Raw genomic sequence first — 24,253 nt, 5'->3', positions numbered from 1 at the left:
TTTCTCAGCTTTTAAGTACTAGAGGTGTTGTAGTGACTAGTGTTATATATACTTTTAACAAGACAAGTTCCTTAATAAGTACGCTCATTAAATGTAAAAGAGTGCAATTTTTTATAAGATCTATTTATGTATTAGAATACACAATGCATAAAATTAAATAATCAGTTTAACAATCATAAAAATGAGATGCTCAGATTTAGTTAACTAAAAATTATTTTCCTCGCTATTACTAAAGAGGAGATTGTTGTCTCCAGACTGTTTTAGTTTGCGTATGATACCTTAGGTTTATTTACTATTTCCACATGGAAGTGCTATAAATGACATAATTTCAAGTTCCTTCAGCTGAGATGTTAAACCAAGGACTGATCTCCTTGAATTTGTGGGAATGCAGGTGGAAGTAAGATCCCACACCAAGTACTGAAAAAAAAAAAAAACAAGAAGTTCCCTGATTCCCCTTGCCAAATTTTCCCTAGTAATCTAAAAAGCCACCTTGAGTCCCACCTGAAGGAAGGATACTAGCCTATTGGGACTGGTCTGGTCAACAAAAGAATAGATACACAGACTGATGAGAAACTGTGCCACCTTGACCTTTAACTGCTTTATTTTCACACATCATCCATTGTCTTCCTGTTCAGGCAGCTTGAATGTATATATTTCAAAACTAAGATTTCTGCAGCCAGTGAAAGAACAGAGGACTTTCCTTTACATAATATTTAGAAATCTGTATGACTGAAGAGATGAATGCAGCCTTACATAATCTGTAATAAAGGCAATCACTTTCAGTAAAGAAATAAAATCAACTTTGGAAATATTAGTGAATGTATCCCCCGCTTGTGCCTTCTGACCATTGTCCCTATCAACCATAGATATACTTAATTTAAACCAACAACATTACCATTGTCACAGAATCAGAGCTAAATACCAAAAATTATCCATAGAAAAATTTATTTTTTCTGTATTCACTAACATCTTTTGTAAAGTCCTCAAACATTTCTCTCTTTTAACTATCACAGATAAAAGGATTATCAGATGGATTGCTTCTTGTACAAATGCTCTATCATTAGCAAAAAGAATACAAAATCAAATAAGGTGGATTGAGTAGTGGTGCAGCAGTAGCATTGTCGCATCACAGCAAGAGGTTCTCTGGTTCAATTCTCGGCTGGAGTGCCTTGTGTGTGGAGTCTACATGTCTTTCTTGTATTTGTGTGGGTTTCCTCTGGGTACTCTGGTTTCCTCTCACTTTACAAAGACATGCATCTGGAGCATTTCTTCCCAGGCCTCCACTGAAAATTGGCATCGTTCCAAGTCAGACTTTCCCGGTTAACAAATGTTAAATAAATAAAATAAAATAATAAAAGTTGTACTCATCAAATAAGTTATATTACTTGTATAATCCAAGTAGGAATTAATAAAGGTTTTCTAAATACCCTAGGTATAAATTTTTTCCCCATTATTGTTATATACAACTTCAATGCATCATATTATCAGCTATATTAGTTGTAAAAAATATATTAAAAAAGATTCATCTTCCTAGTAAGTTATCCAAACTGTCCAAAGTCCCATCCCATACAAGAAATCTTGTCAATAAGTGTTTTAAAATCATACATTTCTAAATATTTCCTCTCTTTAAAGAAAAGAATATTCTCAATTGGCAAGTACTAAATTTGTAAAAGCTGAGTCCACTGCAGCTGCCATGGTTAAACTCATAACCCATTTATAATGTTTATTATCAGACACAGGTTCACAGATAAGTACTAGGCAATTAGTCTGCAGACCACTTTTAGACTAACCAAAAGATCTTATTCAAAATTTTCCTCTAGCCTGATTAAGGGCAAGACAGGATAAGCTGGGAGAGAATTTGAGGCTTCCCATCCAATTATGTTGGCTTGCCTTGTGGCAACCAGCATAATTGCTACTGTATCTGACATATAGGGGAAATTTGCTCCAGAGGTGAAGGATACATTAGAATATGAATTTATAATGCCAAGATGGTCTTTCATGGTATGAAAGGGTAGATATAGTTCTCCACAAAAAAGTCTATAAGAAACTGACTAAAAAGAAAGGGCTGCAGTCTCTCCTGATAACTAAGATTTTTATGGCTACTGATCTTTCTAGTTATGAGTCTCTGAGGTCTCTCGAGTTGTGTGATATGTTTAGATAAACATATGCTAAAAGTGCATGATATTCAATAATGGGTCTGATAAGATACGAGTAAAATGGAATTAAGACTTCTCTGGATATAGTGAAAATGCCAGATAAAAGGCTTTCTGATCTACTGTGGACATGAAGTCAAACAATAAGAAATTAGCAACAAGAATGCCTAGACCCCTTACAACAGTGTCTGACTGGAGGATATATCTCCTGCATGGTAAGTGAAACTGTTTTGTTCACCAAAATTAATTATGACACATTTTTTGCATTTAATTTGAGAAGACTGTTTTTGCAAACATTGTTAACATTGTCTAAGCTGTGTTGAAGCAATTTTGAGTAAGCTGATGACTAAGTGCACCCAGTTTACACTTATCTGCAAACATAGTAGTTAACTATAAGCCAGGCATGCTGGTCTAGAGGTCTAAGAAATATATGCCAAATAAGACAGGACCCAAAACCAAGCCCTGCAGTACACCACTGGTAACTTTTTTGCTTTCAGAAGTGGTACCTGCTACTCTAACTACATGGGTTTTGTCAGATCAGACAACCAGTTAGTTATCCATTGTACAATGTCATGATTTATATTCCGATTTACAAGTCTATCAATGATGCTTGCATGGAGAATAGTGTCAAAGGCCTTGGGTAGATCTAGATATGCTGTATGTAATGCGTAACCACTACCCTCTGCTTCAGTTACTTTTTCAAAGAAATTAAAGATGAAGGATCTTCCTTTGAAAAAGCCAAATTGATGAGGGTCCAGGGTTAAGAGATTTATCAATGTCCAGATTAATGAAGTCTATGATAATGTACTTCATAGCTTTACATATAAGGTTTGTGAGACTAATGGGTCTATAGTCACCATTGTCCATGTTAGGGCTACCCTTGTGTAAAGGCATTACAATAGCTGTTTTCCAGGCTTCTGGTATGTAACCAATGGAGAAGCTTAGATAAAGATGTAACCAATGGAGAAGCTTAGATAAAGACTTTAAGTAGGGGGTTCAGAAAGGCCATATTTGACAGCGATAATTAGGCAATCTTGTATGTTGGCAGAGTCCTTGGAACAATTATTCTTAGTTTTTGAAAGAGCTCAGAGAACATGTTCCATAGTAATAAAAGGAAGAGGATGAGACTGCAGAACCTTTGGGAGAGCTATTATTGAGGGTGGAGTAAAATTTGCACTAAATTTGTTAGCTAGGATATTACCTACTTGGTTTGGTTCAGAGAGTGCAGTACTATTGTGGACTAGCTCAGAATACTGTTGGGTGTTATTTCTTAACTTCCTGTCATAGTTAATTTTTGGTTTTAGTGGCTATTTTAAGTTTATACTCAGCTTTGAGCTTCTTAAAAGTTATTTAAACTCATTGTTAGTTTCCTTAGGTGTGCTCTTGACGAAGGTAGAATTAGACCCCTTATAAATAAATTATGTAACAAGAGAAAGAAACTCCTTAATGCTTATATTTGTTTTCTATCACAGGGGCTTGTTTTTAAACTTCTCATTGTGTTAGCTGCGTTGATAAGACAGTCCCTATCTGCAACAATTTAAATAGCAGTAGAAGTCAAAGGCATAGGTAAGCAGCTTTTGCAATAAGATCCTTCAGAGGAGGATTAAAGTAAAATTAGTTTAAATCACCAAGTAACTGAGGAAGGTTTGCTTTAGAGACGTCCCTAAATGCAGAGCTATTTACAGGGGAAGTACCACCCATTTTAAAGGAAAAAGTTACTAAATTATGATCTGATTTAACAAGAGATGTTGATACATATGGGGCTGCGCATGAAGTGGTTATACTTTTATAGATGAAATCCTGGATATTGAGGCATCTAGTAGGATGGCTAGCCATTTGGAAAAGAGAGTTAGCATCTGTAATGTCAAGGAAGCATGAGCATGCCAACCATTGCCAGAGTAAAAGGGTCAGACAATGTATCGATGGATGGTTAAAGTCCCCCACTAGAAAGGTGTTTTGTTTAATTTGAATTTCAGCTAATGTGTTAAGATATCTGTTGTGCTCACAAGGGGACAAAGAGGGTGTTCTATATTATGAAATGATAGTCTTATTTAGGATAATTTGGACTTCTAGTAGTTCACATGCGGTAGCCCAAAGAATCAGTCATGAGGTGATATTCTTGACAAATACTGCTATTACTCCCCTACATATACCAATGGGACTGAAGACATGATAGGCATTATACCCAAGAAGAGAGGGGGTCCTGCCATAGCTCTGAAACCATGTTTCCATAACTATACAAATATGAATGCATTCAAGTTGCAGGAGAGCTTCAGGTTCAGCAGAAACAATGGGAGGATATATGTATGTCTCCCAAATCTGCAACATAATCTAGAAGATTTAGGATTTTTGCTTAGAAATGTTTACTTAGATATTTTTAAAGTAGATTCCAGAGAATTCTTCCTTAGGTAGACAGCAAGTGTTGGAGGTGTGACAGGGAAAAAGGAAGTATTTGGGAACATATTTTCTGGGATTGTGGTGGGTTGGCAGACTTTAATGATTCCCTGTGGGATGCACTGTTGGTGATGCTGGGTTGGTGGCTTGGTGTGACGAGGGAGATGAGTTTTCTAAGCTGTGATACAGAATCAGAATTGCCTTGATATGGAAAGGCCTTGCTATGTTGAATTATGGTGGCTGCCAAAAAAGCAATTACTAGAAATAGATATCAAAATCTAAACCAGCCATATTGGAAGTAGTGAATATAGTAACAAAGATAAAAAACTTGAATTGAGATCTTTAGAAAATAGGTATGGGTAAACTAAATAGGAAAACATGGGAAATGTGGGAATAATACATAGAGGGGATGATTGAGGTTTAAAAGAAGGCAAGACTTAAATGAGCATGTAATGTTTGACTGAAAATGACTGGGTAGATTATAAGTGATGTATAATGTTTGCAACGGGAAGTGTGTCAGTATGGTTTGTGATGTAAAATGCTTGCAACTAGGATTGTGTTGGTATGGTTTGTTTTCATTTATATAAATGGATGATTGCTTATGTCAAAAGTGATGGTTTAATTAAGATGCTTCTTTTTTAAAAAAAGGGGGCAGAAATTAGGTTATATGATATATAGCAATATATGTGAAGTATACTGTTTGTTAATGTTAATTTGTTAAAATAGTCTGATTACTTTTGTAAAAATGTAAATCTGTCTATGTCACAAGCGATAATTCAGTAAAGTTGTTTAAAAATAAAAATAAAACATTGACAATGATTGGAGCCATAACAATGTGTTTCAATTTAGAGTGTACTAGATTTGAATGTCCATTAGTTGGACTCTGCATATAAGAGGCAGTATGGGCACAGCAAAGGCTTTATCCTGAATACAAAAGCCTTGGTAAGAGAGGTGAATGCCATCCCTGGAGAAGCAGGAAGACTTGTCAGCCATCTGTTTCCATGGTAATATGCAATAATCAATCATCTTACAGACAGTAAATCACCTGGTGGCATACATAATTATTATCTGCTCATACCTTACAGATGGGATCTGATTCTATAGGGGTTTTGTTGGGCTGTAACCCCTTTAGATTGTCCTTACATTGTCAAACAACTTAACATGTCTTAAATATTTTCCCTTTTTCCAAGACCAATGGACTACAACAAAGATGCTTTGACTCACCTGTGTCTTGTAGGGTCCCCTTAGTATTTTTTCTCTCATCTGTGATCATAAAATATGCTGGCATATGCAGGTGTTTCCAGGTAGAAGTGATATTCAGTGCCTCTTTGATGGCCAACCCACATGTAGCCCAAATGTAGTCCTTGCTGTTTCAATAACGCAAACTGTGGCATGTATATAGAAGTTACCCAACAGTAAAGAGCTCTGAAAACCAGAAGGGAGAAATACACTAGTAGGGTAGTATTTTTTTCTGACTTATCACACAGTCCTTAACCTAGATAACTTAAAAGGACAAATGGAATAGCAGTAACAACTCAGCACTCTTCAGGCAGTATAGTAGTTTCTGTAGCTTTTGTAAGTCAGGTCTTAGTCACGCTCCCATTAAGGTGCAGATGTCAGCCTTAAGCAAGTAGTCCAGGGGCCATGAATCCATGTCTCTGGTATCATTATAGGTGTGCAAAGCATCATATAAGGTTATTTATCTACTAAGAACAGAACTGTATATCAACCCTGAAACCTTTACTGTGCAGTTGAGAAACTAACACTGATGCTTTTTGAGCCTACTTCTTCAATTATTTTTAAATTTCTTCCCTGGAAGACTGTTATCTTGGTAGCCATTACCTCAGTCAGAAGAATTTTAGATCTATAAAACCTGCAGTCAGATCTTCTTAACCTATACAAATGGAAGCACTCTAGATATGACGAATGACTTATGTTTTCACATAAAGTGGATACAGTGTGAAACCTGAACTAGTTCATTAACTTACAGGGATTTTACTACAATTTTTGAAAGCAGAGGAGGGTTCCTTCAACATATCATGGATGCAACCAGGAGTGTAGATAGTATGTTGACAGTACAAAGGGCCTCTGCAGTGATGACCAATTATTTGTGTCCTTTGCCAGTATCAGAGAGGGGAGAGAGAGAGTGACTATAAACTACCACTCCCATTGATTGGAACACTGTATTCATTTTTGATAAATGGGAAACCGCTCCCTTTATCCACAGAGGAGTGCCTCATGAGGGCTGTGTTACCTCTAACATTTTTCCTTAGTGTTACTGTAGTTGACATCTGTGAAGCTGCAATGTGGTCAGCACTAATTACCTTTTGAAATACTGTAAGTTAGAAATAACTACCAAATGAGGAGAAAAAAAATATAAACCATTTACCACACACACACACACACACACACACACATACACATACACACACACACACACACACACACACACACACACACACACACACACACACACACACATTGCAATCTCAGTAGCTCTTCAGGTAGCAGATTTTCCTTTCTTGCAGAAGGTTGTGTGTTCTATTCCTAAACAAATTAAAAGGATTAATTTTCCAGTACTAACATTGCAGCATAGCCTATGGAGTGTGCTAAATTCCTGAGTATGCCATCCTTTGGATGAGATATTAAACCAGGGCTCCATCTGCCTTTGTTGGTGGGAACTCAGGTGGATATAAAAGATCCCATTGCACATATTAAAAATAGTAGGAGTTCTTTATTTAAAACAGTGTTTACAATAGTATTTACAAACTTACATATTTACAATTTATACAATGTACAATTTTCCATTTCTTTCTGCTACTGTCATTTAATCATAAATATCCTGCTTTTCATTATCATGTTAAATGTCTATCTTTGTTACACTTATTTGACCCCCACTCCCTTTTTCGAAACCACCATCTAATTTTTCATGAAATTACTGCTGGTCTCCATTTACCATTAAACATTTCATTCATCCTTTCATTCCAAATGGTCCAGACAAAGTAGAATAATCTTTTTTCTATTTTAGTAATCTGTTTCTTATTTTTATTGCTCTAATATTCATACATAGTGGTATCCATATTTATTTAATTTACCTCTTTTATATTTCAGAATAACTTTTCTTCACTTAATTTCTTTCCACAATTTTGCAAACTTTATATTTTGCAAGAAAACATGCTCTATATTTTTTCGTTACCACAATATACAAAAATTATTCCATCGGTTCATTGGTGTGTACTAGGCTAATGGCCCTGGAGCCTTTACAACCCTAGCCCATAGGATTACCCTGGCATCGTGTCACCTGACCTTAGTTTCTAGTGCCTCTGTTGAGCAGAGCCACTGGAGTGATCCCTGGGGTGAACTTTCTATTTCACATCCACTCATCAAGATTTCTCTTGAAGAGGGCCAGTGAGGAGCTCCATTTGACATGTATGGGAAGTCTATTCCATAGCATGGGCAGTCTCTGGGTGAGGAACCTGTCCCTCCAGCTTGTTCTGTTAATTGTAGTAATGAGGTTGAGGTCTCTGAAGTGTGTGACATGGATGGACTGGGATTTCTTTAGATGTAGCATTTCTAACAGAGCTGGGTCATACATGGCTTGGTAAGTCAAGCAGAGATCGCCACTAAGCAGGCGATATGAGACAGAGAATAGTTGGAATCTTTTGAGTCTGTCCATATAGGACAAGTGTTTTAGGCCTAGGATCCTCTTTGTGAGGTATTTTTGCAGCCTCTCCAGTTGTTGCAGATGTCTAGTGAGGTACATGCCAATGGGGGCATTGTACTTGATGATTGGCTTAATGAGGGAAGAGTAGAGGGAGACAATGACCTCTTTCTTCCTGGATGCAAAACCCTTAGTAATGAGATGTGCCACATAGAAGGACTTTCTGACCACAGTGGCAATGTGGTGGTCAAAAAAGAGGTTGCTGTCAACCTGTGTTCCCAGATCTCTTATAACGGCTTCTGTGTTCAGTGGACTACCATTGATGTGGTAATTCATGGCAAGTGGGTTTTTCCCAAAGGGGATGACAGCACATTTTTTTGGCATTGAACTTAAGGCCATGGTTCTGACACCAGTCGTTGGTCTCAGTGAGGTCTTTCTGTAGGATGTCAACATAACTTGGGGAGTTAATAATGGCTCCCAACTTGCAATTGTCTGTGAACTTTGTCAGCCAGAGTCCCTTCTTCTTGGCCTGTACTTCTGAGAAGTAGATACCAAATAGGAGAGGACCCAGGACCGAAGCCTGTGGGATTCCACTCATGACTGGTCGGCATTCTGACTTGGAGTCAGCTACTTTCACACTGTGGCTCACAGATAGAGCCCAGTTTGCAACCCAACTAGTGATGTAGGGGTTGATGCCTAGCTTACTGAGTTTTTCTATGATTCCTGAGTGGGGAATGGAATCAATGGCCTTGGCCAGATCAAGGTAGGCTGTATGAACCACCTTGCCTTCATCCACAGCACTGGTGACTGACTCAAAGAAGTCGACCAAGTTGACCAGGCATGATCGGGTCTATATTAGAATGCTGAAACCTCGCTTACGCAAATCCCAAAAGGCTGGCACATACACAGCGAACCACAAGAACACCGAACGTCCTTAAGCACGAAATTCAAAATATCAAATTGCCATAATTGGCTAACTCCACTGCCCACTACGTACTGCCTACCCAAACAAAATAAATATGAATGTATTACTATATATGCACATACCTTAACATGCACCCTAACCCTAAGGTCAGTAACTATTGCATATTTCTGTTAGGGAGCTATACCGGATAAGGGAATCTCCTACTGACATTTTACCTCACTAAACATGGTGTGGACAACTATGGTGATTCATTATTTTGAATTTTACACTTAAGGATGTTTGGTGTTCATGTGGTTTTCTGTTTATGTGTCAGCCTTTCAGGATTTGCGTAAGTGAGGTTTTGTCATTCTAATATAGACCTGCATGATCTACCCTTCACAAAACCAAACTGTGTGGGATCCAGAGTTTGGAGATTCCCTATATCCTTGCTTATTAGGTCCATGATGATGCATTCCATAGCTTTGCAGATCAGACTCGTTAGGCTAATAGGGCAATAGTTCCCAGGGTCTGTAGTCACTCGTCCTTTGTGGAGAGGGATGACTGTAGCATTGTGCTATTTGGTAGGGACAAAGCCTGACATGAAGCTGTGACTGAACAGGGCACATAGGTGAGGTGACAGTTCACTCTGTAGTTCATGCAGAACACAGCCAGGGATACTGTCAGGTCCCACAGAAGCTGTATTTTTGGACGTGGACAGTGCTGTTTTAATCTGTGCAGCAGTAATACTGGGTGCCTGGCAATCTACTGGTATTTTGATTGGTCCTTTGGGGGGGAGAGGGGTAAAGTTGGCACTGATTCTGTTGGCCAGTATATTGGCAATATCTGTTGGCTCGGTATAGGAGGTACCATTGTGCGGTAGCTCTGACAAAATCTGGGTATTGCCATGGAGATTCTTTACATAACTACAGAAAGCCTTGTGGTTTTCTTTACTATCTGCTGCAATTCTGTTTTCATAGCTAGCTTTAGAGGATTTGATGAGGGATTTCAACTTTTTGTTGAGGCTGATAAGGAATTTTTGGGACTTCACCTTATTCTGCTTCAGTTTCCTCCTTCTGTAGTAGAGTTTGTTCATGGCAGTGGACCACCAGGTTGGCTTCCTTTTTTTTGGAAAAGTGCATCTTGGTTCTGTTGGGTATGGTGAGATCCATGCATCTGTGTATGTATTTGTACAGTGCATTGGTGTATGATTCGGCAGTCATGCAACTATTCTCCATCTGCATGGGTGCCATGAAGTTAGCCACCTCTGTTTTTAGGAGCCCAAAGTTAGCTTTGGAGAAGTTTTTCATGATGGTTACCTTTATTGGGGGGGGGGGGGGAGTGATGTGGATTTCCAAGGTGATTAGTTTGTGGTCGGATCTAACTAGGGAGGAGTTGACTATTGGTGTAGAGCAACGGTCACCCATGTTAGTAATGACCAGGTCAAGGATGTTGCTACCTCTAGTGGGGGTAAGAATGATCTGGTCCAGGGCACTGGAATTAATGAATTCCAGGAAGCCTCAGGCAAGTGTATTGATACATGAGTAGTTTTCCCAGTTAATGGAAGGGTAGTTGAAGTCGCCCAGTATGAGAGTGTCAGGTTGGACCCTAATATTCTCCAGGGTGCTTAGGAACATGGCATGTGAGTCTTTATAACATGGTTGGGGACCTTTAACAGGCTATGACCTAAATCACTGTCTTACCCAATGTTAGCTGCACCTGAAATATCTCTGATGCATTATGTTGGGCTACCAGTCTGTTGGTGTGTATATCCTTCGTGAATATGGAAACACCACCACCTTTGGAGCTTCGGTCCAAGTACTATGGCCGAAAGGTTTGTAATGAGTTATAGCCTGGTAGTGCAGGGGTGCTTTCTGCTGCCTTGAACCAGGTCTCTGTTACAGCACAAATGTCAGTGTTCTCCAATTTAAGAAGTTCTTCAAGCGAGTGCATTTTGAGAATTAGACTTCTAGTGCTGAGCATCATGACCCTCAGATTGCCTTTGTTTGTAGCTGTTACATTGATTTTTATATGGCATAATTTCCTTTTACTATTAAATTTTTAAAAAATAATTTCCATAAAAAGTTTTAACATTCTACATTACATCTTGCTTTTCATATTTTTATGTCTTTAACTTTTTCATTCACTCATTCAGCCTAAGGATTAACATAATATTGTATCATGATATTTTTATAACACACTTTTTGCTCATTTTCTATTTTATTAGTTTTTATTTTCCATAAAATATTTTTTCTTGGTAGCATTTCATTTCTTCATTTAAACATTATGTTCCTCTTTTGAAATTTGTTAACATTATTCCATTATTTATTATTTGTACATTAGTAATTTTGCTACTAACTTCATTTATCCAAAACAAAACTTCATACAAAATCAAAGAAGCAGCACAAACAAGTGGGTTCATTAATCCTAAATGCCCAGCGGCCTTATCTATATATAAGACATCTCGCTTTACTGGATTCAGTCTTGAACCCCATATTAAATAAAAAAAAAGATTTTTGGCAACATACAGGCACTCACTAAATCTGCAGTCTTTTCCAGTATAAATGAATTATTGTTTAATAAAAAGGTTTATTTTATTATGTTTAAAATGTAGGTTTTCTAAAAATAAAAATCTCCTTTATTTCACCAATGTAATTCCATTGTTCCTCATTACCCCTACATTATATTCCTAACACAGAGATTTCTTTCTTAAAAAGATACTCCTATTATTATTTTATAACCCATTCCTTTAGTTTTTCTTTATTTAAAGTCATACCTATGCTGCTTAAACACTGATGCACATAAATCTAAGAATAACACTATACATCTTTATACATAAAAACTTCATGTAATCACTCATTCATACCTTTAAGGACTGTTTTTCTGCCAATCCTTAAAATTCTTATAAAATGTATATATTCCATCTGGTCCTGAAACCAGCTGAAAATTAACTTGTCCAAGTACCTTATCTAATTTATGTAAGGAAAGCTCATTTTGCAATTCATTTTTATTCTTGCTCTGTTAAGTTTTTTACATGCCATTTTTCTTGTACTTTCTGTCTTGAAACATTTTCTTTGCGCAATTTATTATGATATTCATAATTTGTTCCTGAGATATTCTTACCTCTCCTCTTTCATTATTACAATATTCGTAATTTATCCCTGGGATATTTTTACCTCTCCTCTATCATCTTTCATTTCTGTCATTAGACTAGTATTATCTTTAACTATGCTATTCAAATAAGCTGATACCTCTTTTTTTTCCCCTTATAAATACTTTAAACCATCTATACACATTGTTTTATAATCTGATGGTTTTATTTCCTGCTTTTTTTTTCTTTTTACATCTGACTGGCATTCTAAAAACATTGTTTATATTTTTCTTTAAATGCTAGCTACCACATGGGCTAGTTTTTATAACACACTGTAGTGGAAATGTGATCTTTCCATAACTGCATAGTTATTTTCTTTCCATTTCCATCCCGCAATTTCTAATTTATTCTTTTTATTCCTTTCCCAATCTAATATATTCCTTATTTTCTTGTATCTCTATCCATATGGCTGAAGGATCTGAAAAGCCTGTTACAACTAATTCTCCCTGAGCTATATTTAAACCTTTGTGATATAATAAAATCGATTTCAGTTGTATATACACCTCAACTGTATGTCCACAAATTATTATTCCAAATCTATAAATTGTCACATTTTATAACTTCAAAATGTTTTTAACATCACTTCCTCTCTTCTTCGTTTTTCCTCTCAAATCACAATTAAAATCTCATGTTAATATTATAGTCAGATTAATTATTACATAATCCAGAATGTTATGAAATAAATGTTGTCTTTCTTTACTTTTAAATAGGCATACAGTGCTGTAATTCTATGTACCGGATTATGCCATCCAAGATCTATAGTACTTAGTCTTCCCATCATTATCAATGCTATATTCAATATTTTCACTGACTTCCTACAAAGTACAATAACAGAACATAGTTCTTTTCCTAGATCCCATATTGTATCTCCTCCCCAAAATCCTTGTTTGTAATCTCTATTCTTTTGTCAAAAATCTTACATCTTCCAATATTATTACATCAGCATCATACTATACCAAGTTAGGATTCCTATTTTTCTAGTTATATTTTAACACTATTTAGATTTACTGAAAGAATTCTAAAACTGCCATTGTGTCTATGTTGTGGCTTACCAGAAACTGTGATAATTTGGAGTATTTATTTTATTTGTATTATCCATTTCCTTTCTTTTTCTTTTTTATGCTTATCCCATTAACTTTATTTTCTCTCTCTCTCTCTCTCTTACTCTTTTGCCAAATTAATTATTTTTATCTTTCACTGTTTTCCAGTTTATATCTTCCTCATTACTTATTTGAGAAATGTGTTTTATAATATCTTTTTTTTTCATTTTTCTCTTTATCCTTATCTTTATTTTTACACTGCTCTTGCTTTCCTACTTCCTTTTTATCTTTTATTGGGAGTATTTTCTCTCTTCATATACTATCCTCTCTTTTGTTTTCTTCTTCTTCAACATTTTTCTCTTGATTACAATCCATCCATGAATGCCCGGTTCTGTTACATTTATAACATTTGAATTCACTTTTGTTTTTGCAATATGGCCTGTTTTTTTTTTCAGAAATATAACATTTCCTGTTATCACAGTTACTTATCAAATGGATCCTCTTTTCTACAAAGAAAAAAACATATTTTAGGTTGTCCTCAATATATTAGAACACCCCTGTTACCTTCTATATTTGTCATACTAGGGATATGAACATTTTTTCCACTTTCAGTATAATATGACAGTCCCATCCACCACTCCATAATCCTCTATCATACACTTCACTAATGTCCTTAACTTCTTTACAAAGTTTGCTAAAATGTCTCACTAAAGTCTCTTTTTCAACTTCAGTTTGAAATTGAACATGCATCTGGCAGCAGATAGCATTCTGTCATCAGCTGATACTATCAAAAACTGAGGATAGGGAGCTGTAGATAGGCAGACTGTGACTGAGAATGCCAAGTTGTAAAGGACTGGCTTTAAGAGCATAAGTTACAGCTGCTGTACTGCCCTTCATATGTAATCTGAGTAAGGAGCCGACTCACTGAGCAATACTCAGGGAAGTTAAAATACATAGGTGTTTACTAGGCTATTGATCTGTAATAGGATCATAGGAGGTTGCTAGGCTAATGGCCATGAGGCCCTTACAAGCCTAGCCAAGAGTTTATCCCCAAAAAGAAATCTCAGTTAGCACCTGTTGCCCCCTGTCAATAAGGGAAACAGGTGGAACTTCTGGGGTAAATTTCTGGTTTCCCTTCCACTCATCAAGAATACCCTTGAAGAGGGTTAGCGAAGTACTCTGACGTGTATGGGAAGTCTATTCCAGAGACGGGACAGCCTTTGGGAGTCAAACCTGTCTCTCCAGCAGCTTCTGTTGATGTTGCATATTAGAGTCAGGCCTTTCTGGTGGGTAGTGCGTAAGGAGTTAGACTTATGGATATGGAGCATCTCTAGCAGGGCAGGGACCAAGATTGCCGTGCAGTTGAGACACAGATCTCCTCTGTATGATACCAAGTAGAGTGATAGTGATTTGAGGCTGTGCACATAGGACAGGTGTTGGAGGCCATGGATTATCTTGGTGAAGTATTTCTGTGGCCTTTCCAGTTGATGCAGATGTTTGGAGAGGTACATTGTCTAATGAGGGAGGAGTAAAGAAAGACCGGTAATAACCTCCTTTTTCTGGATGCAATCCCATTACTAATGAGATGAACCAAGTAAAAGGCTTTTCTGACCACTACTACTACATGATGGTCAAATGTGAGGTTGTTAACAACCTGAATACACAGGTCTCAAACCACAGATTGGTAATTATATAAGAATCCTAACTTTGCATTTTTATGACAGTTTTTAGTTATTATATTTTAAATACAAATAACCCAAGTTAGGCCAAACATGGATATGTTAGAAGACTTACATGTTTCTCCTGTCCATGAGAGACAGGGATGTTAATCTAGTGTTTGCAGTTATCCACCTATTCATGTAATCTACATTTAACTACAGTAAAAGAAGTACTTTGCTTTATGCAGAATAGAAGAAAGTTCCAGTAAAGTAGTACCCAAACTTATCCCTCCAATACAGATTAAACATGCTTATTTTTTTATGATTTAAACCTTTACACTTTTTAGGGAGAAAGCATTGTGATCATTCCATTTTTGACGTGTTTGGACAGGTACAGACAGAAAAGGGCAGTATTGGCCAAATAAATGCTGAGTATACAGTGCAGTAGTTATATCCCTCAATCTGAATGCAATACCTTTGGTTATAAGTTGTGCAATTTGAAAGGAATCCCTTACAACAGTGAACACCTGGTGATCAAAAACAGTTCATTGTCGACATAGATTCCCAGATCCCTAAATATGGGATCAGATTTTAGTGGTGTGCTGCCAATCTGATAATTACAAAAAGAATTAAGATTGCCAAAAGATACCATTATACACTTTATGGCTTTAAGTTTTAGTCCATGGTTTTGACATCAGCTGTTTATTTGAGACTGGCCCTCTTGGAGGATCTTTGTGCCCTCTGGAGATTTTATAATGGTACTGTTTGCAGAAATCTGCAGTCTTGCTCAGCCATTAGTTCTTAAAATGAGCGTTGATCTCCAACAAATAAATGCCAAAGAGGAGAGCCCAAGGACTGAAACCTGTGGTACATTGCTAATGTCAGGATTTTTTCAGAAGTTATAACAGCTCACCCTAACTTCCTAGATTCTATTTGGGAGCCAAATTTCTATCCAATGGGTTATATAGGGATCAAGATCTCTGCTTTCATCTCCTACATGAAAGGGTGCTTACATGCAAAACTACCCTGTATATGCAACCTGAGTGAGTGAATGAACTCTTATTGTAGTAAATATAATCCAAGAGGCTAACTGAGAAACTATCATATATTAATCCCTCCTTATTTCTCTCTCTCTCTATCCACTCATCAAGTCATCTGTCCATCCATGCATCCATCCATCCATCCATCCATCCATCCATCCATCCATCCATCCATCCATCCATTATCTAAACTGTTAGTCTTAAAGTAGATATTGATGACTGCAAGCTGAGCAGAACAGATGAGATTCTGTATAATGTGTAATACTGTCCAGCTCATCCTTCAGGGCCCCAGCCATTCATAATCTATTTGAGAGCTATAATCTTCCTAGATTGTTTTGGGATCAACTTGACTCCTACTTGTGGCTGTTCCTAACAGATCTCCCATGGAAAGTGAGCATGCGGCCATCCTTACTAGGTACACAGTCCACCTCGGCTGGCTCCTCTGTCTAGATGAGCAGGAAATGTACTGAGGAGCCTTTTAGATTACAAATCTTCTCTCACTCTCATGGAGATTGCACTCAATAACACTGTAAAGGAACATCATTTCTGTCATTTTTGTCATTTATATTTGTCATTTCATCCTTTGGGTCACTTGTGAACACAGGTGAGAATAGTAACCGTAATGACTGTTAAACTGAATGATTTATACTAGCTCCTTCACCAATGCTTGCAGAAGTGCCACTGTATCATATATGTTCCAGTTTGTCTTCTGATCCCCCTTACCCTCCTCATGAAAGAGCTATTCTGATCAGACCATTTACCCAATTACCAAATAAGGAAGATACCTTTCTAGTTTCATTGTTTTTCTTGTCATATTTTGCTGTATTCACTTAGATTATTTTTTCTAGGATACATAAACATTTCCATTTAAGAAACCTCATACTCATCTATAGAGAGCAATACCTACTAAAACACTGTAATTAATCTTTCAAAGGCCCTCTTTACCTGTATACCTGAGATTCCATAGTCTGTATAATGTTTTCCCCATTTTCCCTATGTTGTTGTGGTTGTTGTTTTTCTTTCGGTTTTTCCAAGTTAGGGGTCACCACAGCGGAACTCCGGTCCGCTAATGATTGGCAGTAGATTTTCACAGTGCCGAGGTGCCAGCATGATGCCCAACCTTCAACAAAGGCACGCCCATTCACGCATATCTTTCAAATGCTACTCGACCATGGGGAGGACATGCAGACTCCACACAGAAGATGCTCCAGCCGAGAATCGAACAGGAGAACCTCTTGCTGTGAGGCGACAACTCTACCACTGCAGCACCGTGGCTTTTGCTCCCCATTTTCCCTATACACTCCTTTAAATTGTATAATTAGTAAGATATTATACTTAATATTTCCAACATGTATATTTTCTGTTATGGTTGAATCAGATCATGTGAATCATATCGTTTACTCAATTATCGAATAAATAAGATATTTTTCTATTTTCATTGTTGATCTTTTTTTTTTTTGATGTTTTCCCTTGGGTTTCTCTTTAAAAGGTGCAAGATCACAAATTACTTCACCTTCAGTTGAGTTGCTACATATCTAAACCATATTTTTTCAAAATCACTTCCCATTCCACTGAGACTTGTGTACTTCTTGTTCATATCAGTTATACAGAATCATGGCTAACCAGCAGTGCAACAATAAACTGTGAAAGCAACTGAAAATCTGATGTGTATCGAGAAGGTTATGACATGGCTTGTATTAGCACATGAGGTTTAATGGGAGAAGTCCTATTGCAGATACCCTATAGGAACGTGTAAGGTTCATAATTAATGAATTACATCCATGCTTGACGTTACAGTTCATGGTATAACCACAGCACACAGTACAGCAGTGGTAGTCGTATTCCTGATTCCTTATTGACTTCTGCCAGATATTAACTGCCTCATAGCACATAGTGTCAGATAATCAGAACCCCAAGCTGATATCATCTATAAACTTATGCTTTCTAAGCAACCTTAACAGCAGTGTATAACTGGAGAGATAAATTAAATTACTTTAGTCTTCACCTCAGTGCACATAATTTTACTGTTCACAGTAGACAAAGAAAACTTAATTCATATGCAAATTTTACCAACTGTATTTCTGCATTAGGTTATTTACATTGTAGTTTCTTGTTCTCTTTTATTTTGATTCGGGTCGTACCAGCTATTTATCAGAATCAAGGCTTACTTAATCATCCTTTTGGAGACTATCCAGAAGTAGCTCGTAATAAGGATGCAAGGAAAATGAATATGCTGCAGATTAACTGACTTGTGACATTATTTCTCCATCATTTACTTTTCCTCTCAGTTTATTTCCTGATTTTGTAAATCTTCTAGAAATTTTCTGTCTTTAATCACCAACTTGATACATATACACTGTAAATTTATTGCAGCATAAGTTTTTCCTTTTTATTTCCTTCTTTTCGATTAACTAATTTTTCAAGATTTTGTACTGCATTTTCCTCTCCTAACATTCTGTGCCTGTTATGCTATGTCGTGCATTTGAAAAGCAGCTACAGATTACTAAGATGTGAGCTTGCAAAATAGTCTTCAGCTACATGTTTCCAGAAAATTCTATTACTGCAGCTCTTACCAGTGAGGGTGCTTAGAATTTGCTGCAGTTAATAAGCATGGATTACCTAAGTACAGCTTCAAATTAAACAATAACAACTACAAAAACAACAATAATATTAACAATAACAATAATGTGAATGTGTTCAGTCAAAGAAAAAGTCTAAAGTTTGTATGATTAACTTTAAAATATTAATGCTACTGTTTATCATGTTGGGTTTTGCCTTTTGCAGCATGTTGTACACCATGAATGTAAAATGGAATGCATTGCTAACCCTATCGCTGCCCCTTCCCCGAACCCTAACCCTACACCTAACCATCATTAAAACCGTACACCAAGAAAAGCAAAGGCTTCTGATGGTCAATAAAGGCTGGAAGAAATAACACTGTCTTTAGCGTACACAAGTTTTATTCCACACTTTCATCTAAACTGACTTCTTCAGAATACAAATGAACCAATATTCTAATCCATTATATATACAAAAAGCCTAATAAACCAATTAAAAACAATTGAAATAAGCATTTAGAAAGACATTTTGAAAATACAAACTCAACACTTTAAAAAACATTGCATTGGGAGAGTATTTATTGAAGCATTGCATTGGAACAGTATTAATTAAAAATAAATAATCTCTATCAAATTTTTCTCATCTTCAGTTTTTCTAGATTTTAAAAAACACTTGATATTAATAGCTTCATTTAAACCAGGTCTTCTGTCTGCTTCCAGTTTAACCTGTTTGTTCTAAATAACTTTTTAAATTGCCACCCCTTGGATCTGCATCTACTAACTCCAATACTGAAAACAGATTTTTTTTGTATTTATTGCACTCAGCAGAATGTTTAAATAATGCATTGTTAGCATCCTTAGTCGTTATACTATAAATGTGTTCCCTCGTGCGTTCCATGAGGGTGCATGTAGTCATCCCTACATAAAATGCTTCACACCCACTGCACAAACTGATGTAAACTACCCCTTTTGTTTTGCAAGTGTCCTGGCACTTTAAAGGTGTGTTGCATGTGATTTAACATAATGTATGGACCTTCTGAAATGTATCTACAGTAGATGACACATACTCTAATGGAACGCATGAGGGAATACATTTATAGTATAAAGACTAAGGATGCTAACAATGCATTATTTAAACATTCTGTTGAGTGAAATAAATACCAAAAATTTCTGTTTTCAATATTGGAGTTAGTAGATGCGGATCCAAGGGGTGGCGATTTAAAAAATTATTTAGAACAAAGGGAAACGTTGTGGCAGATGAAATTGGAAGCAGGCAGAAGACCTGGTTTAAATGAAGCCATTAATATCAAGTGTTCTTTAAAATACAGAAAATTGAAAATGAGAAAAATTTGATAGAGATTATTTATTTTTAATTAACACTGTTCCAATCCAATGCTTAATTAATACTGTCCCAATGCAATCTTTTTTAAAGTGTTGAGTTTGCATTTTCAAAAAATGCTTAATTGTTTCAATTGTTTTTTAATTGGTTTATTGTATAATGGGTTAGGATATTGGTTCATTTGTATTCTGAAGAAGTCAGTTTAGATGAAAGCATGGAATAAAACTTGCGTACGCTAAAGACAGTATTATTTCTTCCAGCCTTTATTGACCATCGGAAGCCTTTGCTTTTCTTGGTGTTTACTTAGTGGAGTATTGGTTTCACGTATTTTTTTTGACCATTAAAACCTTCCTATAACACTAGCACTACAAAAGACAGACTCAGATACACAAACAATACTATATCTATCCCCTAACTTTACCCTAAAACACACAAGCTCACACACAAACATGCAACACTCATCCTTCACTCTTCCCTGACTCTAATCCTAACTCATATCACACACACACACACACACACACACACACACACACACGCACAATGTAACCCTACCCCAACCCTTATCAATATTCCATACTATTGACATTTCCACCTTTCGGTCATCCATACAGCTGACAATAAATAACACCCCTGCAGGGGAACTGACAAACAAGTGGGCATTTTTTGAGTTGCTGCTATAGCATTTTCTTCTCAGTACACAGCTGAGAAGGCAGGTACATGAAGGATTTCAACCATACAAAGGCAATTAGATGAAATTATTGTCACTCAGTTTCTTCTTACTAAACAGGCTGTTTACTAGTTCTTACAAACAATAAACTGCTATCTGTTTACAGGGTACTGCCATTTCACATGTAATGTTAGTGCCTGGATAATTCCCAGGATAATATGTACTATTGGGTTCCTATTAAATGATCAAAGATGACTTCTTTCGAATGTATCTTGATCGAATTTGAAAGCACAAAAAAGCGAAACAACATATAAGCAAATTCTTTCCCTGGGAAAGAAATCGCTTGGCCACTTTGGTTACTTTGCTGTTTCCGTACCGGTAGTGCAATCTCAGAGTTGGTATATTTAAGTAGGGGCAGTGTGAGAGGTGCAGCCCCCCACATTGAAGGGTGTGGTGGGTAAAGCACCCCACTTTATGTAATGTTTTAACTTTTTTTTTGTTTTTGTTTTCTGGAACAGCAATTTTTTTTCCCTTGGAAAAAAAATCACTGTTCTAAGTGTTCGAGATTGTAAGCTTTCACATATATGGGTTAGATAAATCATCCTTCGCTTTTTAAAGTATTCAATGATTTAACATAGGCCCATAATATTACCTGAGTGACATGTAGCCCCTTTCCAGGGCAGTAGCACAGTATGGGCAGAATTGACTCTGTTATCAGTGCGTTAGAGAGTAGCAATGTGTTGTATATAAAGTCAAAAATAATAAAAGGATGCATAACTGAAAAACATCTAGTGACATATGTCACAAAAGGAACTACTGCCAGCCCAGCTATTTGGAATTTTGTAAAGAATTATACGTCATTTGTGAATGATTTATATAGAAGTGTAGGAAAACAAAGTCAGCACTCCCCGAACCACACACTTCAGCAACTCAAGTAAATCCTTGTTGTAAATGGCCGCAAAACACTTTATTTTGGTTTAATAAAAAGTGTTTTTACCACTCCCAAAGAGATAAGTGCTTTCATCAATAACCTTCTCAACTTCATCAGATAAGAGCAGATCCAGAAAAACACTCTTAAGTACATTCTGCAAGAGGATTAATTAAGTAGTAAACCAATCCCATCACACTGACTAAAAAGGACCTCTCTGAACTCATAAATATTCATGAAATGCAATCATAAAAGTATTCTTAAAAATACAATCTTTAAAACCAGCATTTAAATGTCATTAACAAGTGCAAAAATGCTGAAAATAGATGTAAATACAAATACACACATAATGTATATTATCTATAAAATGGTGTTTATAAAAAAGAAAGTATATATAAAAAATGTATATAAATATTTTACCTTTCCATTGCTTTTAGTTTTAACAGGCAAGCAATTGAGAGTCAATCATTTAATCCTGGCTATTGTCCCGCATTTAGACGGACCTGCCAAATTAATTCTTTCCAAAAGCAGCTCCCATGGGCCACCTTTTTTATCCAAGTCAACAGTGTCCACAATAAAAAAAATTGAAAGAGTTGGCTGATTTTTCTGTGCAGTGTTTACTCAAGGCTTTTGTGGGTTTCCCAAGTCTGATATCCCTTAAATGCTCATAAAGTCTGTTTTTAAATTTTCTCTCAGTCTGTCTGACATAGAGACATTCACATGAGTTACAGACTGCACAACAGACAACTCTTTCAGTATGACAGTACACCTTCTTTTTCACCTCTATTTTAAAACCATTCACCAAGAATTTGTTGCCTTCCATCACAAAAATACACTGAGAACAGGAACCAAATTTTTTCATAGACCCTGCATGTACGTTTCTGTTAGACTCTAAAATGCATTTCAGGTTCACCCCTCTCTTAAAAACAATATTTGGTTTAGTTCTAACACATTCTCTGATATCCCTATCATTAAGCAATATAGTCCAATTTTTGAATAAAATATCCAACACATCCTTACTCTTACTGCGAAAAGTAGTAATAAAAACACATTTAAAATTTGAATAGCCAAATTCTTGGACATCAGATTAAAGGACTTTGTGTAACATGAACTTTTACTATATAAGGACTCATGGGACTGTTTGAAAAGGATTAATGTGTTAATATTTGATGAAACTGTCAGTTTCACAACAATCAACGTCAGAGATTTATATAGTCTAACACCGCATACCATAGGCATGGAATTGTTTTGTGAATTTTTGGTGGGTAAGGGTTTGCCCAGCCACTGGTTAACATCTATGAGACTTTATTAGAACTAGTACTAACAAATAATTTCATTTTATTCAATAATTAACTGTTTTTAAAAATTGATGGTGTGGCAATGGGGGTCAGCATGCAGTGGTTTGTATGCCAACATAATTATGTTGGAATGGGAAAGGAGATTTTTAATAAATACCCCATGGTTTAAGTTCAGCACATTGTATACACGGTTCTTGGATGATGTCATTATTTGTTGGAATGGTCCGAGAGAAGAGATCTCCCTATTTTTAGAATATATGAATGGCACAACCAGTTTTTTAAAGTTCACACATGAGGTTAACAGTGAACAACGTCTTACTGACGAAAGAGTGTCACTTGAAAGCCTTTGTAGCACAAATTCATAGGATAGCAACCTATTCAAACAGCTTTCTGCATTTTGATAGTGCACACCCATTTAAACAAAAAAGAGGGGTAGTAAAGGGCCAATTTGTAAGGGCAGCCCGGATGGTTAGCTTGTTTGATACTTCTTAGATGAGTGTGACCATCTGAAAGCTATGTTTTCCAAGAGGGGTTACCCATTATAGTTCCTTAATGAAGTCATAATTGAGGTGATCAACTAAAGAGAAAGAGTTTTTTTTAAACCCTTGTTAGGTCACCATGAGATGATCAGTGTGTTACATCATGGATACTCTAGAAGTGATGAGTGGATAGGCTTCCTCAGTATTGTTGTCAGGTAAAATAATGGAATCCTGAAAATGAAAGTCAATTTTATATGCAACACTTAAATATTAAATATGCATAATAATATTTGTTGAGAGGGAGTTAATAAACTAATATGCTGACAGTCATAAGATGAGACAAAAATTCAAAATAACAGTTTATGTCCATGTGGAGAATATGTTGTACCAATTAGCACCAGTCTTCCTTGAATAACAACTTATATTCATCACACATTAAAATTAGCAGTGTAACTATGTATAACAGTTTGAAATATTGCTGTCCTTTGCATTCTAGGTACGTACATTGGATGTTTTAAGGATGATGCTAAAGAAAGAGAATTGAAAGGATCTGTATTTTATGATTTTAGAAAAATGTCTCTGCCATTTTGTCTGGATTCCTGCACAGAAAGGTAAGCAGATTTATGTCATTTCAAGAGTTTAATTTGTAATGCTGATGATGCCGTTTATGCAAATATGTTTTATAGCTACATGTACAAAAATAATTTGGTATCTTTCAAGCCATTTATGTTACTATGCAATGTGGCAAAGCATGTTACTTACCCAGAATGTGTACTTTTTACTCTTTGTTCATACCATTTTCTCATTCAGTACTAAGAGGATGCTTAGTGTTAAGCTAGCATAGAAGATGGTGTGGGACCTAGGAGGAAGATGAAGATGTGCAGCACTAAGCAGAGTTTCCAGAGTGGTACATGATACCATTCAACCTAAATAATGGGAAATTAGTGTAATTCTTAACCAAAATCAAAATGCATCTCTACAGTCTA

The 24,253-nt window shown here is 36.3% G+C and overlaps 1 protein-coding gene across 2 annotated transcripts in view; it reads left to right on the top strand.

Moving 5' to 3' along the window:
- The window catches only part of WSCD1 (WSC domain containing 1), a 568,343-nt gene that overhangs the window by 204,236 nt on the left and 339,854 nt on the right, over nt 1-24,253 (top strand). For both annotated transcript variants that reach the window (XM_044054265.1, XM_044054266.1), the window contains exon 3: nt 23,764-23,878. In XM_044054265.1, coding sequence (XP_043910200.1) covers nt 23,764-23,878 — 115 coding nt within the window. The remainder of the gene's footprint in view (nt 1-23,763; nt 23,879-24,253) is intronic.

This window comes from Protopterus annectens, chromosome 13.part0 (assembly GCF_019279795.1).
Source record: "Protopterus annectens isolate FY-2018-M chromosome 13.part0, PAN1.0, whole genome shotgun sequence".
NCBI lineage: Eukaryota > Metazoa > Chordata > Ceratodontiformes > Protopteridae > Protopterus > Protopterus annectens.
Note: the sequence above shows the minus strand (reverse complement) of the source record. Positions and strands in the feature narration are given on the sequence as shown.